Genomic DNA, 18,685 nt, shown 5'->3' with positions numbered 1-18,685 from the left:
TTGCAAGCCCACGAATCTGTGAAGGTGCTCATGGGAAGCAAACAGCAAACAGTTTTATATAGCAGGAATAGCATTAGAATTGTGCAATCCATTACTTCTTCATGGACACGATGGAACAATCTTACATGGATTTGAAAATCCCTAAGAGTGTGCCTTAGTCCCTCAGAATTTACCTAGTCTTTAGGTTAGAGTAAATTCCAAGCAGGGGCTGCAGGATTACTTTTCTTTTTTCTTGTTGGAGAGTATGTGTAGAATGTCAAAGTCCATCTTGGAGATAAACGGCTTTTCACTGACACTTGGTGTACAAAAATATTTTCTAGCTATGAGAGAAGTTACTTTAGAAAATGAAGAGAGACCAGTGATCCGTGAAGTTCAGTAACCCTTCTGTGTTAGCCTCTACCAGATGCTTCCTGTGAAGCTGCAAGAATTCCCTGATGATACCAAGCTGTCACAAAGGAAGTTTCTTTCTAACCCCAGGCATTTATCTGCTAGAAGCTGTTTGTTAACTGGTCTGCTTTGTTGCTACACCAGTGTCTGTGGTACTAATTGGTGCCATGCACAAACTCAGTGAAGGCACCAAAATTACATCTTTCTTCTTGGGAAGATTCTTTTCCTGTTGTTTAAAGTAAATGTATGTTTTGGGGTATGTGAGAGAAAATGTTTCAGATTTTTCTCTCTCAAAAGTACTGATTTTGCTTCCCTTCAAATCCCTTGCATACAATTCATCCTTTTAGGAAAGATGTTATTTTTTTATCTGAACTTACGCTTGTCCTCTATTACGTTGGATTACTTTATAGGTATTTAACCTTTCAACTAACAGTGAGGAGGATATGTATGTTTTTTTGAAGTAGGTAGGTAAGTAAATGGTGTCACACTTCAAGTATTTCTTCTTCAAGTAGTTTTATTTTTTGAAACAAAAAGGACCAGTTGAGTTCTTGTGGAATGCTTTTCTGAAGACAAAAAACCTACATTTTGTGCATTATGCTCTTCAGTCAACACCCAAATTTTGAGAAGAGGGCTGGATTGATTTTTTGTCCTACCTCTGTGCTTCAGTAATTACAGTGTAAAAATTACTTGTAACATTTAGAGTTAGCACTGATGACCCCGTTGCTGGAATATGCTGGTTGGTTCTGAAGGCTGTTCTTCAAAGAAGCTGTCTGGAAAAGGAGAATTTGGAAATGTGCCTTGTTTCAAAATCTGGAAAAAATATGACTTGTAATGAAGGATTTGTGTTCTTTTATATTTATCCAAAACCCACCCTGGCCATAGTCTGTAATCTCACAAAGTGGGAAGAAACAAATATGTGGGGTGGTTATTATTTCCTAGCTGGAATTTTGTGCAGCGAGGGGAAGGGAGCTATATTAAGCAGCATGCTTTTGTTCTGCTGGCTTTTTTTTTTTTCCTTGTGGGTACTCGGCAAGCTAAGTGCATTGAAGTGTCTTTGTTCTCAGCTGTCGTAGTTCTTGAAGGGAAGAGAAACCCATGGGCTGGCAGCACAGGCTTTCCTGCAGTGTGTGCCCGCGCTGCCGGGGCACTACAGCAACTCACTCCTAGAACAGCTTTAGAGGTGTTGGTGCGGATTCACCATACTCTTGCATTTAGTAACACTAAAGTATAAATGGAGGATAAGGATAATAGTGGAGAAAGAGAATGCGTGTTATCAGATCACAGATTTTCAAGGCTGTTTGGGACCAGCATGATCTGCTAGTTCGACTTCCTGCATAATACAGATCATTGCATTTCATACAGTTATTTTTCCGTGAAGCTGGTATGTTGTGGTTGAACTAGAGAGTATCATTCAGAGTGAAATCCAGTCTTGATTTCAAGCTAGCTTGCTGAATAACTGTCTTTAGTGCATTCTCATGGAAATGTACGGACAGCTTGCAGCTGAACAGAAGGTCATACTCCGGACTGTCTTGTTTTTTGTCAGAACTCTTGTGAATACTCAGATGAAAACTGCACAATTTTTATTTCTCAGGTTTCGGTATGTGGTATTCATGTGATGTCTTAATTTCAAAGACATACATAGGTACGTGTGCATATTTATACTCTTTTCTTATGTATTTTCCTAAGCAGCAGGTAATTTTCTCCCCCAAAGGTCATTATGAGTTAGGGAGGCTTACAGTCACCTGGTGGGTTACCTCATGTACCCATAGTCACTATAAATTTCTCTGTGCCCTATACCTCATAAATTCTCAGCAGTCTTCAAAATAGATCATAAGTGCGATTTAAATGCTATGTAGACCTTTTTGCAGACCCTCTGCACACTAGTGATGTTAACCTTGAGAGAATGAGTGAGCTTACAGCTGTAAGTTATAAGCTTGAAATTGCTGGGTGAGGTTCTTTGGCCTCTACCATGCATGAGATCAGAATAGATGATCCTAATGGTCTGTTCCAGCTTCAAAATACTATGAAGTACTGCAGAGGTCTTGTGTGGGCTCTTTAGCACAAAGATAAATCAACCTCTTTGAACAAAAGCCAGAGAGGAATATTTTATCTGAGTAATTTACTGTATGAAAATATTCTCTGTAGTATATTAATCTGTCATTTTCTTATCGTCGTATTTCTGCCACAGAAATGTGGCAATATAAGAAAATACCGCTAACTCCTGTTCAAACGTAGAGGCATACAATATATATAGAAAGTAGTGTGGGCTTTGAAGAACCCACTGTGAAGGCTTTAATTTTTATCAAATTAAGTAGATCAGTATTTAGCTTTCAGTGATCTAATTGTGTGCCTGAATAACTAGGGAGGGAGGAGGAACCCACAAAAGTAAAAAAAATTGGCAGCATTCAGAAAGATTAAGAATATAAAGCAATTGTATTTCTTTTCTTAATTCTTTCCGTTAGGGGAAGATTTATCTCGGTTAAAAGTAAGCATTGTGCTGACATGTTCTCAGTGTTTGGTCAAAACATGAAAGAAGCCTTTATGCAGACATTATCATTCTGAAAACTTCATCCTGATCCCCTACCAATAGATGCAGGGCACTCATATATTTTTTCTTTTTTCCTGTCTTTTTCTTTCTCTTCTTTGTTCTTCTCTTCAAGAATTCAAGAACTTGCAACTGTGTTTTTCTCTTTTTTTTTTTTTTTTTGATACTCAATTAACTTCCTGTCAGTGCACATAGAATGAATTCTAAGAGGTTTTTAGTACTTTCAGATAAAAATAATTTAAAGAAGAAAATTTACAATGCATCTGACCCAAATCCAGGTTTTATATGTTTCCATTTACACCAGTATTATATAGCACACTGACGCTCTAGTGAAGAATGAAGATTTTAATATGCACTGATTAAATTCCAAGAATTTAAGTAGGAATATTTGCTTTATCGGTCAGAATCACATGTAAGACTTCTGTGTTCCTTATGATTACTGACACTGACACCTATGAAAAATGTCATCCTTCGGAGTACAGGCAGAGGTTGGGTGTCCAAATTGTACATCTAGACTATTTTTTATTATAATTTTCATAGATTTTTTTCTTCCCTTCTCATTTCCTTTCCCATTTTCTCTCAAAAAGAACAAGGAACTCATAATAGCATTATATGAAAGAGAGAAAAGAACTGAGATGCTCCAAGTCTGATTTTGCTGAGGCCTTAAGGCTAGGAATAACTGTGCTTTCAAACTGGCATTGCACCATGTGGCCTTGGGCAAGTCGTTGAAGTTCACTAGACATCAGTTTCCCTTCTATAAAAAGAGATGTCAGGAACATCTAAAGATCTTAAAACTCCTGTGCGGATACTCAACTTCTGTTGTTCCTTGCATCTTCTATGCTTGTGGAAATTACATTGCAAGAGTTTAGAAATAATGTGAGTTGTCTGTAGTGGCAGTAAGTGACTGGAAAAGGTAGGAGATAGGTAGTCAGGAGAAATATGTGTGCAGGGGAAATAAAAGGCAGCAGAAAAAAACAGCCTAGCAAAGATATCATCTTTATCTTTTGTGAATTAACAAATATCACATCTCTAAGAACTATTAGAGGTGGTATGAAATGATTCAAACTACTAAAATATATACAAGGCACTAAGTGAAGATTTGCACTTAAATGAAATTTATGAGTGGATCCTGCAGCCATGTCTACAGGAGGATGGTCTGATGTTTAGTAATGGGTCAATATATAATACTATGTGAAGAGAGAAAATATTACACTGATTCAAAAAATGTGCTTCTAAAACTGTTTAGGGAAAGAAAATTTACAGTGAAACTCACAGTCCAGCGAAAGATCAACTGAAGTGACAGAGAATCTATCCCATCTCTGAATAAAAAGTTCAACCTTGTGTTTTCTTTCTTCCAGTTTTCAGACACTGGGTCTTATGTTTCTGTCTGATAATCAAAGATCCCAATATGTTCAGAAATCTTCAGGATGGTAGCGGTAGATCATGAGGAAGTGACCTTTAGCATCTCCTACTTAAACTTTGCAAGTTGAGTTGCTTTAGCGAGTCTTGATGTAAGTTACGCTTTCCAGGCATTGAGTGATTTATGTTGCTTTTTCTTTGAAATACTGAAAGATCTTACTGAAAGAAAATGCAGTTAGCAAGATTTAGTCTCATGCTTGTTGGTCTAGAAAGAGCTTTTGCCCAAATTATGCACTATGTGCCATGTAAAGATAGAGATAAATCTGAAAAATTGTCAGCATACAGTCAGCCTCTTTTTTTAATAAAAAACCCCAAACAATCCCTGTACCCCTCTTTGAACATGGAGCAAGAGTCTGGCATTCATCACGAGCATTATACAGCACAACCTTCTGTGTAGGACGTGCATGTACTAGCCAGATAACCTGCCATCGCTCGTATTGCTGCCTCAGTCACCCTTTCAGGCATTGTTCGCAATTAGGTTAGTTACCAAATGGTGCACTACATAGCAGTTACTATTTATTACTGGTGAGTTTATGTATTTTTTGTTACTGTTGCTTCAGTGTGGGTTTTTTTTTTTGTGTGTGTGTGTAAATGGACCTTTATGCCAATAAAAGAAAGTCAACAGCCATGAGTCTGTTAGAGCTGCAATTATATAAAAGGATGGGAGAAAGTTAAGAGACTGTGATCACCGGGAAGATACCACTTGCTTATAGAGAAAGAATCAAAAAGCAGGTTAGCAACTGCTCAGAAAAAAAGAGCAGGAATGGGGGAACTGATTGAGGAGGAAGAGAAGGGGAGAGAAGCAAGTGGTAAAGAATCATATGTAATGAAGGAGGAGAGGTAAGAAATACGAAAGCCACAGCAAAAAGATTAAGCAGGACAGTAAACTGATGATGCTCTAGATCACAAAAGATATTTAAATGCCTTCCTAATGATGTTTCCCATGTAAGCAACTTCCATAGTTTCCATAAAGGTGTTAGCTTTTGCAAATGGGAAGAGTAGTCTGGCATATAAATCAAAGGAGGACTGGTTCATGTGGCTGAAAATGAGAAGAGAGATGAGGTCTTTCTGATTAGTCTCACACTAGAATTACTCAGGATGTATGTGTGTGTGAACCTGCTTTTTTGACATTATCAACAAATGCTATAGAGTGCTCTGAAATAAGCATGTGCATTAGCACTCGATAGAAGGTGACAATCTCAAACAGCTTTATAATGAACATATAATGAACTTTCTTATTAAAAAAGACTTAACAAAAGGAGCCAGCTGGCTTAAGGAGAAGGTGGCAGATGAAAAGAGCACAATTCAAAGAAGTGTTCACACATTAAGGAAGTATTTTAACAGGCTTTCCCCAGACTGCAAGTGGGAATGGAATTATACATTGCATGTAAATGTCAAGTGACAATAATATCTTCTGAGTTAAATCAACCTTGCAAACTCTTTCCTATTTTTCTTAAGCAGATGAATAAAGTTTAACTTGTGATTTCCTTACTAATCATCTTAGTAAGCAGTGGGTGAGTAGACTTTTTACTGTATGGATGGATTAATGTGACATTTTCACAAGACTTGTTTTTTTTTTTTAAAGTTTATTACTTGTGGGTGTGGATCTAATTCACAGATGTTTTTTGAGTGAATTAGGTATGCCATAACTCATTCAAATTCTGTATTTCTTCAGTACTTTTAGATTAATCTTTTAACCATGCCTTGTTGGAGGTGTGTAGTCTATCCTGGTATGTCAAGGTAGTCTCAAGGTAATCAAGAGTTCTCCTCCACTGAACATACTTTAGTGCACAGATTTGGCCCAGTCACTTTTATAGAAAACCAGATTTTAGATGGAACAAAATTCAAAGGCATATCATTATAAAGGGTAGAAAATTATCTCAACTAATATATCTCAACTACACAAATCTCAAGCATAGTCATATGGTTCTGAATTTATTTTAATAAAACAATGTCCAAGAGCTATGTGATCGTTTACCAGTTCTGTTTAAGTACTGAACAGAGGGAGCCTTCTACTTCTTCCTATCTAGTTACAGAACATTTCCACACTAGGTTTCAATTGACATTCCTGTTTTCTCAAAACTGCCCCTTTAAATGCCACGAGGCCCCCACAAAGCTACTTCTTTTCTACTGTGGACAAAGATAACAGTGTTATCTAAAAAACAGTCTGAGAGACCATCAGCTGTGGTGTACTGTAAGCCATCAAACAAATTCCTGTTTCCCCTCAAAATCATAAATATTTGTGCACATGTGAGAGATCCAGGCTATACAGAATTGCATTGCCCTTTTTTGCACAGCAATGTGCATTTTCCACATGGCAACAAAGTAGCAGCTCCTCATAGTAGGAGTAATTTTTGTATGAAGTTTGCGGGAAATGAAATTCCAACAATGGAAAGATTTAGCTCCATCACTTACCAGTATGCAAGCAACAGAATGAATGCCACATACCAGCAATTCATGCCAAAAAGGGGAGATCTGCCAATTCACAGAAGAGGTTTTATGCAAAGGAGGCCTGCTGGAGGCAGAATGAATTGCTGGTTTTCATTATGCTTGCAGTTTGTGTGCAGTCTTTGCCTTTGCCTTGTCTGTGTAAGAAGATTAGGTTGTGGGTTGTTTTTTTTGGGTTAGTTGGGGTTTTTTGTTTGGGTTTTTTTTGTCATATTGAGAAATTATGGGCTCTGAAAGTCCTAGCTTTAGTATTGCTGCATGGTTAGCACTTCAAGTACTATATCAATACGTGATTCATGCTGAATTGGATGCTTTGTGTGGGGAACATCACTTGACCTTTGCTTGCATGGGAGATTGGTTTTCTAGACTCATGTAGTTTAACCTTGCTTGTGTTCTGTCTGTTAGCTCTCTTCAACAGAAACTGGAAAATTTCCAAAGCATATGGAAGTATCTTAATTTTCAACAATTAACTTTGAAGGTGATACTCATATCTATTCTACTAACATTCCCATTTCTGATAATCTAACAAATCAGTGTTTCTGATTTTAAACCCCCAAACTTTCCATTGTTAGCTGTATATTACGAATCTGATTTATCTTTTGTTTATTCCTTTATGCATGTGTACCAGTGTCAGCTCTGTTGTAAGACATGTCACTGCTCTGTTCACAGTGGTGTAGAATTGGGAGTTGCCTGCCAGCCAGATTTGTCTAAAAGGCTGAATATACAACTGGATTGTTTTCCCACCCTGAGATGCTTGCTGCTTCAGTTGCAGTACAGCCAGTGCCCCGGCTAGTTAGCTGAAGTCTAGCCTTGCTCTGTCTGGGGCTACTGATCAGCTTCTCTAAATTCTGAACTCAGTAGTGCCAAAGGTTGTAGAAGGAGAAATATAAAAACTTGAAATGGGAGACTGTGGGTTAAAAAAAAAAAAAAAAACCAACAAAAAGCCAATGAAGTTATGTTTGGAAGTATCTAATCAAAATATTTGACAATTAAAACCCAGAATTTTTTGGCATATTTCCTCCCCCAGCTGTTTAATTTTAGGTCAATAATGTTAAAATTTGTGATCTGGAAGAGTATTCATTTGTGTCTCCACGAAGCTGTTGGTGTTGGTTGTGGAAACTTAGTTTGGATTCTGTGGGGTTTTTTTGTGTGGGAACACTGAACAGAGCTGAAATAAGTTGGTGTTGGACTGTCTTGAAGTGAAGGATTATCTTGGTTTTACCTTCCTGTTTGATACTTGTTCTACTGCTTTAACTTGTACTAGAGCTCATAGAATCATTTAGGTTGGAAAAGATCTTTAAGATCATCAAGTCCAGCCATTAACTCAGGACTGCCAAGTCCACCACTAAACCATGTCCCTAAGCGCCACATCTACATGTTTTTTAAACACCTCCGGGGATGGTGACTCCATGGGCAGCCTGTTCCAATGCTTGACAACACTTGCAGTGAAGAAGTTTTTCCTAATATCTAATCTAAACCTCCCCTGGCACAGCTTGAGGCTGTTTCCTTTTGTTCTGTCACTTGTACGCTGGGAGAACAGACTGACCCCCCCCCTGCCTACAGCCCCCTGCCAGGGAGCTGCAGAGAGCGACAAGGTCCCCCCTCAGCCTCCTTTTCTCCAGGCTGAACACCCCCAGCTCCCTCAGCCGCTCCCCATCAGACTTGTGCCCCAGCCCCTTCCCCAGCCCCGTTGCCCGTCTCTGGACACGCTCCAGCCCCTCCGTGTCCCCCCTGCAGTGAGGGGCCCGACACTGAACACAGGGTTCCAGGTGCCGCCTCACCAGTGCCCAGTGCAGGGGGACGGTCACTGGCCTGGTCCTGCTGGCCACAGTTTTGGATACAAGCTGGGATGCTATTGGCTGCCTTGGCCACCTGGGCACACTGCTGGCTCATGCCCAGCTGGCCGTCAACCAGCACCCCCAGGCAGCTTCCAGCCCCCTGCCCCAGCCTGTAGCGCTGTGTGGGGCTGGTGTGACCCAAGTGCAGGACCCGGCACTGAGCCTGGTTGAGCCTCATGCAATTGGCCTCAGCCCACCAATCCAGCCTGTCCAGATCCCTCTGCAGAGCCTTCCTGCACTCAAGCAGTTCAACACTCCCATCCAACTTGGTGTCGACTTGCAAACTTTCTGAGGGTGTACTCAGTCCCCTTGCCCAGATCATCGATACAGATGTTGAACCGAACTGGCCCTGTTGTGTGCCTCACACTGCAGTCTGCCAATGGGGCCTTGTTTGCATTAAGAAGAACAGCTTGCTCAAGTTTTAGTTGGACCAGTTTGTTGAGCAGTTCATGCAGAAGCACTAATATTGACACCTGTGAAGTACGAAGGGAGTCTGCAGTGAGGGAGAGAGTGAGACTGTCTCCATACTGAAACTGCACACTCATTCACTTAGCAAGGCGATTCTCCCATGCTTCTGTCCTGCCTCATGGCCCTGTTTTCTGTGGCCCAGGCCACTGATGATGCACCCACCATGTGCCTCCTATTTCTTGTGGTGCCACATGCAGCATCTCTAGTCTGCGCAGTTAGGTTTTGAGTTGGATATATCTGCACCAGACTCGGGTATATGGTAGCTTGAGCCCAGAATAGCTGCATTTACTAAAACATTATAGCTGATTAAGTAAGCTCTGATGAGAGCTTGTTAGCCAGGTGTCTGTTAGGCTGTCTCCAATTCTGGACAGCGAAGTAATGTTTCAGAGAATTTTGATGGTCTTGTGCAAAAAGAGTTTATTTGCCTATCTTTACCGTTGGGTTTTGTTTTTTTTTTTTTCAATGAAATGTCTTCCCAATCCATTTTCTGCTTCCCTCAAACAGAGGAAAATCTAAGTAACCACTGCATTTAGTTTAATGAAGGGGCACTTTGAATGAGCTTCTCTGAGATGAGAAATAGAATAGGTTCATTAACACAAGCAAAGGTTTTTTTGGGCAAACCTCATGGTATTGTTTACTGCTGGATAATAACAATCATGCCTTTTATTAGAGACAGAATTGAACTTCACACTAAAATATTTATTTCCTACCTGTCAATGCAATTTAAAATAAGATAAGAATTAGTTATTGACAAGAGAAAGCATTAACACAGTTGACTTGTAAACAAAAAAGGGGTGGATTATCTCTGTAGAATTCATAATATGCAAGTAGAGATCTTGTGTAATAGAGCAGAAATTGTGCTGCTTTAGAAAAAAATCTGACAAGTTGGAAATGAACTTGTTGGATTCATAAAAAAATCATAAAAATATGATTTTGATGGGATTCCTTTCCAGTGGAAATCATAGATAAAGCAGCCTATGAACCTTTTATGGAAATTGTAAATGCTAATTAACAGTCTTGAAATAAAATACTTCATGTGAAACAGCAGTTTTAGAAAGTGTTCTGAGGGATAAAAGAGTAGCAATTACAAGACCTTAACAAATATTTCACTGTTCCTTGTGAGGGAAAATATGTCAGGAAAATTGTTGCCTGAGTTCTAATGTTATCATATCAAGTTCTGAGAGGAGAAAATAGGTAGGAGGACAGCAGCAGACCCCTTGCTTTTAAATATTCCCAGACCTCCCATCTCTTGTTCTGAGGAAGGCAAGGTCAGCAGCAGCTTGGGGCTCTGAACCATGCTCTATTGTGTGGTGTAGACATGCCCACGCCTCCACAGGCAAGAAACTTGTTAGTCATAGGAAAATCCTTTCCCATTAAAATTATTCGTGAATGTTGTTTTCAGCCTTAATTTCACCGTATGTTGAAATCCACTGAGAAAAGAGGGGGATATATATATATATATATATGTATGCTTTTAGGAGAATAGAGGTGGGGGTTTTGGTTTTTTTTTTTTTTTTTTTTGCAAGAGATTGGTCAGATTTCTCTGTGAAGATAACATATGCCTTGTACTTAGAAAACACAGGTGTGGTTCCTCTAACTTTTTCTTGGCAAACAAGCTGGCTGAGGTAGTTATTTCCCCCCAACTCCACCCTGCTACAGTTTGCCACCCCCTCAATTGTACTGGTACAACTGTGTGTATATCTGTACTTCAGATTCAATTGCTGGAATACCATGGTTTTGGGGTTGTTTGGTTTGGTTTTGGAGGATGGAATGCTATTTTTAGCTTGGATTGTTTCAAATTTATAATATGACCCTGTGAAAAGTCATATTATCCTAGCTGAGGGGCAGCAGAGAGTCTGGGGAAATGACCTGTGAAACTCCTTTTGCTACCAAAGAAAAGGTACACGAACCTCAGCCTTGGTGTTTTCTTGCTGCTTGTCTGTCAACATAACTTGTGGTTTTGTTCTTCTTGGGCTCATGGATATAGATAGTGTTGAGGAATGCTGTTTTACTCATTTGCTGAACAGAGCATGGTAGTTCTACATCGATACTACCGTAATGCCAGGAAACTGATACAGAATTATGACAGAGGAGAGCTTGAGCTGCTTCTTAAAACTGTTGCATCTTGTAAATGCTTTATCCATCTTTCATGCTTCTGCTTACTAGTTACAGTGTCTTTGTTAACTTTAAATTGGTCTTTCTGCAAAATTAAGTAGGTGTTAACTGGTGAAATAAAGATTAACCTCACTGCGACCTTGGAATTTAGTAAGGAGAAAAAAGGTGCTGGTCAGGTGCTGGTCTCTCATCTGAAAGGAGGGAAGCAGCCCGCAAATTGTACAGGCCTTAATATTTAGTCAAGCAAACATCCATTTTTATTTGGGGAAGTGCGTACATACTACCTGTCTTCATGTCTTGGTGTTGTATATGTGGCATCAAATACAGAGGTTACAGTAGCAAAAAATATGTAGATATGATATAAAAAAAAAATTCCCGTTGTGTTCCATAAGCAAACTCTCTTTACTTGTATAAGAGATTAGTTGATGTCTTTTTATTGTGTGCCTCAGCCTAAATTAAAACATCTCTATTAGTGTTGAATAATATTTTACTTTGGATTTTGTACAGCAAAGCACGTCAGCACATGTTGGAGTGTTTTGCTAAATCAAACTGTCTGTGAGAACCCTGTTTATTTCATTAGGTGTTACTACAGTGTCAATAGGTGTTTGGAGGTATTATCCTTCTTTAGTTTGCGGTCTATGGATACTGTGGCAGAAATATCTGGTAAGATAGATCTTTGTTACTCCTCTCAAGTCTAAGCTGGGATCATTATGACTTTTTAGCCTTCCCCTGGTGGTCTTGAAGGAAAAAAAAACAACCCCAAAACTGTAAGGAAGTTGCTTTTAGAAGCACTGTTGGCCTAGTTCTGGTGGCAAAGGAGTTTAAGGGAGTTTCAGGTTGAGCAAAAGTTTCATGATTATTATAGAATAATATAGTAAGTTATTTTCAAAAGTGGTTAGTAATACTGGGTGCTTCAGCTTCTCTGTGCCCACTCTGAGATGACTGTTTTCAGAATGTGCGCAACACCCACTCACTGGAAATGCTGGCCCCTTGAGATGTTTCAAACTGGGCATTCAGCAACTGAGATGTTTCAAAGTGGGCATTCAGACCCTGCACGGTCTGTTTCTGTTGAAATTCTGATTCTTTCTACAATATCATGCACTTGCGTTTCACTTTCGTGGGCTTGGCAGGAGCTTCCCGGGTCACTGAGTCTTATCTCTTCCCATTTCAGACTGTCATAGCCTACAGGGAAATGGCTGGTAACACAAGATGAGGGTTTTTTTTGCCAGGAGTAGTCTGTAATATAACAGACACTCTTGGCTCACCCTACTTAAAAAAAAAAAAAATGAAGCAGGGAGAAATGGATAATTGAAGATTATTTTTTTTTTCAGTTACTTGCTGAATAAAACAAATGTTTAAATCCAGACTGAAAAGCACTGCCCTTTCCTTTCCAAAATAAAACCTCAGAACACTTCACTCAGGTACAGCAAAATGCTTGACCTGAATACAAGTATTGTAGTTTGATTTGCAATTTCTTAACAGAAGCTGAATAGAAAATAAGGTGAAACTTCAGAAATCATTCACAAGCAATAGTTCTCCTGCAACTGAGGGCACAGCTTATGGTGTTCTTCTGTGCTGGTCTTTGCTTTATGAGTTCTATTAGTCCTGTCTCCAACACTCCTCTCACTTTTATTCCTTCTGTTTAGATTTTTTTCTTTGGTAGAATATAGGAAACTCAGCTTCAGCTTCCTTCGTTGCTTGAGAGGACTTGAACATTAATTTACTTTCAACCATCTTCCAGAAGAATGGTTTAGAGAAGAGGTTGTTGGATATTGAGGAGTATCAGAATCACAGAATGGTTGAGATTGGAAGGGACCTCTGGAGGTCAACTTGTCCAACCCCCTTGCTCAGGCAGGGTCACCGAGAGTAGATTTCTGTTTCTCTCATGGGTATAATGTCATTTGGTAAGATATACCCACTTTTCACTGGAGTGCTAGCATCTAGGTGAAGGTGTTGGCCTGTAAAATCACTCATGCTCAGTCTCTAACTGCGTATATGAAAACTTTCTATGCAAGCAGAATGGCTTTGTTACAGGACAGTGAGGGTAATCCAGCTTGAAATGGCTGGAAACAGCCCAGTTAAGGCATTTCCTGAGAAGCTGGACGTTTCTTTAGGACTAGCCTCAGCAGTAGCTTCTGACTATTGCATGGAGGGAAATTTTGCAATTACTGCCCTGAGTTCCCCTTTACTCCACCAATTGCCATTCCCAGCATGGTTGATGGGCCCTCTAATGAGCTATAGTTTTTCTTCTCTTATGAGTTGCAAAGGTTAGTTCCCCATCCAAAGGGCTCGATGGAGATTTTGGGGTATTTTACTTTTAACCATTTTTCTGGTTTTAATATGAGGACACCTGCATTCAGGAGATGAAACTGGTTTTCTCCATTCTTCTGCTGGTCCTTTGTATTGCTACTAATTTCTTTTAGTTCAGAATTTTCTGTACTGGCTTTCTGCTTTTTTTGCAGCCTAATAGATAAAACATGCTACAGGTCAGCGAGATGATATTTTGAAAGAATTCTCCTTCGGTGAGAGTTTTCTGAGGAGCTGTCCACGTATCTGCTGGAGAAAAAGTGAAGATGAACCCTCAGTGCTGCAGAAGCAGCCAGTCTCCTGTTTTAGTTCCTCTTGGTCTGTATAGTCTGGGGTATCATGGCAGGGTCCAGTTATATCTAGACAGAGGAGGAAAATAAGACAGTGTCTAAATATGTCTGTATCCTCTCACAACTGAACATCTAGACAGTAGAGGGATGTCTTGCTACTGTCTTCTCCAAGTGTTTTGTGAATCTATTCTTTAAAAGTGTCAATTGATAGTTTTTTTCAAGATTTATTGTCCAACTTGAAATACCAACAGTTTTGAGTAGACCAGAACTGGGGGCACAGAGGAGTGTGTCTTAGCTAGCACTTTTGGTTTTGTAAATTAAGTACTTGCTAAAAACAACAACAAAAATGCTTAGCTGTATCCTGAATTGAGAATGTATGTTCTTCTCCACAAGATGGAACTAAATCAAGGAGTCGGGGAGCCTGTGTTCCTCTGCTGTCAGCAGTAACTTGAAACCTGCTGGCAAAGTGTGTATTTTATCTGCTGCTGGTGCATATGAAGACAACTGCCTACTACTGCTGTTGCTATTGGCTCAAGTGACAGATGTTTGTGTTACGTGTGTTTTAAAAGTCTGAAATCTACTGTCAAAATTTGTGGGCAATGGTATACCATTCCTCTTCTGCCTTAAATGATGGAAGAGCCTGATAGAAGCAACAGTGCATAGCCTTGAAATTCAAAGCAACTCAACATATACTGCAAGAGGTAGAACTGACAATATCCCGTTTTCTTTAAATTGAAAGTTTGACTTCTGTTAGCCAATATTATAAAGATATAAAAGTATATATATCTCTATGTTAATACGTGTTGTCTGTGCTTAAGCATTCATTTTAAGTACTGTTATATTTGTAGGCTTAGAGCCTTCCTGTGATTTCATGGGATTCCAGAATGTTCTGTGTTTGAGACAGTCTGCAGTGGAAGTGAATGCTTTTTTTTAATTGCTGCGTATTGGCTGCAGAACAGCCTAAATAAGCAAGTACTGATGTTGTAACTTTTGCACAGAAAAAGAGGTAGTTGTGTAAAATCTTTAGATATTTTGCTAACTTGTGGATGTATACGGGGAACTAAAGTAGATGTGAACTCAGATGTTAGAAGGAAATGCAAGTTTTAGATAAGTGGGTGGCATTTTAGATGAGTGTTAATATAGGAAGTATTAAACCAGTGCTGACTTGACTCTATCCTGTTATTGCAACTTCTGTTTTAATACTGTGGGGTTTGTGATACGTAACCCAGTCCCGATTGATTACAGTTTGAATCAGCAGTAAGAACCATGTGCATGATCAGTTTGGTTTCTTAATAGAAATGAGAAATTGAACTCCTGCTAGTGTCTTTATTAACTTTGTTCTGTAAATATTTAGGGAGACTTCAGAATAGTATCCACATTTCCATTACAAAAAGAGATCATAAAGTCACGCAAGCTGGAATTCACAGTCATGAAGTATGCATATTCAGCCAGCTAATTTTAACGATGCACATGGGGCTTTGAAAATTAAAATTATGGCCTTGAACTGGGCTTTCTGTGAGTAAAAGATGTAATATTGCAAAATGTATAATCTCTGGGTGGTGAGGGTAAGGACTTGTGGAGAAATGCTTACTAAACTCAACATATTTAGTTTAGATAACAAGGAGACTTAACTACAGTATGCAACTTCGATGGTATTTTGTGGCAATAGCTAAAAGCATATGCAGAGAGTTTGGAATGCATTCCTTAGATATGAATTAGGAACAAGATTAGGATAATTTTTGATTAGATAACAGAAAGGCACTGATCCAGCACTTGCAAAGCGTTTGATTTTGGTGTTGAGCTAGGTTGTTAGCCTGCAGAGTGCAAGGTTTGAGTACTTTGGAGAGTTAGCTGGCTTTGTAGCAGGAGTCTGGCTGGAGGGTGTTCAGCAGATAATGTGGTCACAGTCTGCTGGAAGAGAGAAAGTGCCCTGAGTCTCTTTACCATGAATCCCCACTGCCTTCCTCGCAACTGAAATAAGAGTAGCAGCAGGGCTTGCAGAGTGGATAATGGACAGTGCCTTTTGCATCTTTCAAAAGTTGGATATGATTATTAAATTTTGGTTCTTTGTGATATAATGCTGTTAAATTAATGGGTTGGTGGGATTTGGGAGAGTGAGTTGTAGTATGGTGGTGAGGAGAGAAAAGTCTTTTCTAATTTCTTGTTCCCTAGTAAGATGAGGTCAACTGGTGCGTTCTGATTAGTCTGTGGTGGAGTCTGTTGTAAGGAAACATTGAAGGTGCTGGGATCCCTGCCTTGGTGAGCCGTAAAACTTTACATCCCCATATAGTCACCCACAGCTTCTCATCATGTGCACCAAAGCTCTGCTCTGCATCTGCCCCTTACCAGGGAAGGGCAGAAGTGTTCTTCGCTCATCAGGGGAAGGAAGAGTTTTTTTTGTGGGATGGCAAGATGGCAAATCAAATAGCCTGTAATGTAAGTTTTCTTATAAATCTTGTGTAAGAGATGGGGAGATGAATGGCTGGGAACAACATGGGAGATTTCCTCTTAGCTTTCAGTACCTTGGACTATGGATTGAATTGCAGATAGAAAATGGACTCTAGTATCTGTCAAAGAGCAGAAATAGGGGATGGACAACAACTGACCTGCATATAGTCCTTCAGATCTGTCTTTATGTCCATAGTGCCTTCAGGGGCAAGCTAAAATCATGTGTTAGTGACGCATTCAGCAGATTCCCGGTATATATAACATACTTCATGTACATGAAAAAACAGCAACAAGGAAAATGGTGAACATCACTGAGATTTAAGACATGCTAGTGGATGGGTGGAATGGTCAATACGTGAAGAATGTATGGCAGGATGTTGTTACAGATACATGTCCCTCTTGTCTGAGCTGTGTTCTACCTCTTTGATCTTCTGAGCTTCTATTTTAGTATTTTAGTGCATCTCTCAAGTTGCAACAGTATTATTCTTTACCTAAAGATTTTTAACTTTTACGAAAGATGGTGTTAATACAGCTGTCTTGGTGTTTAACAATGCACTTCTTTTCCCCTAAAAAAAAAAAAAAAAAAAAAAAAAAAAAAAAAAAAAGATTTAGGCCACTGTAGTTTCTTTATGTCATGGATATGATTCATTTTGGCCATGGGAGGAGAATGACAGTTACTTGCTACACAAACCTTTCCTGTGATTCATGGAGTGCCATTTGTGTCAGCCTTGAAGGAGACACTTCATATGCTTCCTAGCAGGAAGGAAAAAGAGCATGATCATAGTTACCAGATAGGATATGGAAATAGGGTGGGAGGGAAGGGAAAGGGGAGAGGGAAATGCTGATTATTCAGAAGAAAGTTGCAGGAATGCCAAGATTCTGTCTGCATTATCCATTCATCTACTTAATGAAAAATGGATACATACCAAGCCTGTATATAATTAAGGGAAACATCATGACTGTAATTGCCATGTTCACAAAATAGTATGGCTTATTATGTAACTTTTTTGTGTAAATATATCTTAGTGCTTTTCCCTCTGTCTCCTGGATCTGTCACTGTTTCATATGGTATGAAGCTCCTATCTCAGAGTGATGTGTTTCAGCAGCAGTTTCAGATTCTGCTCTCAAGCTAAGATGGCCATATAAAATGCTTTATGTTAGTTTTCTGCCGAGACAGATTTTTTTGTGCTCTTAACGTACTAGTACAGTTAGCAATTTAGGAAGGGCACTAGCTTGCCAGATCAGAAGACATTTTCCTTTCTTCAAAATACAAGTAATTTCAAAAGCTGTACCACAATTTTCTTCCTAAAAATAACAGCACCAGCACAGATTAGCTACTTAAACTGCTTGTAAAGAATATTCCATCAAATAACAACCCCTAATGCTGCACAGCAGACGGGGCTCTTCCACTGCTTCCAGCTCTTTTCTTTATACCTGGAAAGTGCAGGGTAGGAAAAAATGGGAGTAGGAAAAGTGGAAACTTATGTTTCCTAATTTATTAATTTCCTAAATGGGTTAGGAGCTGGTAGCTGGCTGTCCTCCCACAGCTGGCAGTATTTGGTATGGTATATGCACCTGTGTCAGGAGATGCAGCCATGGCTGTTAAGCCTGTAGCATCTACAAAGGGTCCTTCTCCAGCTAAACAGATGCATGACAACGTTAGGACAGGAAAAGAGCAGTGTAGTAAGAGATGAAAGGAGTGAAATTAGGGGGAATGCAGAAGAGAGTAAAAAGGGGTGTGAATTTCCAAGCACATGTCCTGTATCCATTGATTTTCACTGGTAATTAAAGTTTTACTGCTTGTTTCACTAATGCTATTCGGTTTTCCATTATTTCCTGGGTTATAAAATGCTAGCTCTGTTTTCATTTTTTGGTAGCTATGTTTATTGGGGTTAAAGGGTCTAATTATAGCTGTGAACCATTTGTACTGAGAGGGCATTTAAGTTTTTTCTGACTATTTCTGAGGCAATGTGATGAGTCATGAAATACAACTTTTGCAGAAAATACCCTGATTGTCTAATGACTAGGTATTGGTAGACGAAATTACACACACTCTCTCGTTCACATGAAACAAGGGAAGCATCTTCCTGAGTAAGCTGTTTGTTCAAGTTACCCAAGAAATGTCAAGGTTTACAATTGCAAAATTGGAAAAAAGTCTTCTATTTGAGGAACTTGAAAACACCTGCTGTGCCTTACAGAGGCTTTAGATATTCTAACATTAATACTTGTATTTATACTTGTAAAGAAGAAATGCAAACTGAAAATAATACAACTGATCACCTGTGTACAAAAATATTTTGTTTTTCAGATGATGCAGAGGATGTTAAGAGCATTGAAAATGTCATGTTAGAGTACGCTGCAATGGACAGAGAGCTTAATCATTATGTGGAAGCAATTGAAGAAACAGTAAATCAGGTAAA

General features: G+C 39.3%; 1 protein-coding gene across 2 annotated transcripts in view; it reads left to right on the top strand.

Moving 5' to 3' along the window:
- The window catches only part of NSMCE2 (NSE2 (MMS21) homolog, SMC5-SMC6 complex SUMO ligase), a 136,252-nt gene that overhangs the window by 11,642 nt on the left and 105,925 nt on the right, over window positions 1-18,685 (top strand). Inside the window, exons 1-2 of one of the 2 annotated variants that reach the window (XM_080378390.1) lie at window positions 1,972-2,029; window positions 18,574-18,680. In XM_080378390.1, coding sequence (XP_080234516.1) covers window positions 1,987-2,029; window positions 18,574-18,680 — 150 coding nt within the window. In that variant the 5' untranslated portion in view covers window positions 1,972-1,986. Of the gene's footprint in view, window positions 1-1,971; window positions 2,030-18,573; window positions 18,681-18,685 lie in introns of those variants that run through there. The other variant, XM_080378389.1, reaches the window with a different exon arrangement.

The sequence above is a fragment of the Falco punctatus genome (assembly GCF_963210335.1).
Source record: "Falco punctatus genome assembly, chromosome: 3".
NCBI lineage: Eukaryota > Metazoa > Chordata > Aves > Falconiformes > Falconidae > Falco > Falco punctatus.
This window is presented reverse-complemented; position numbering and strand designations above follow the sequence as displayed.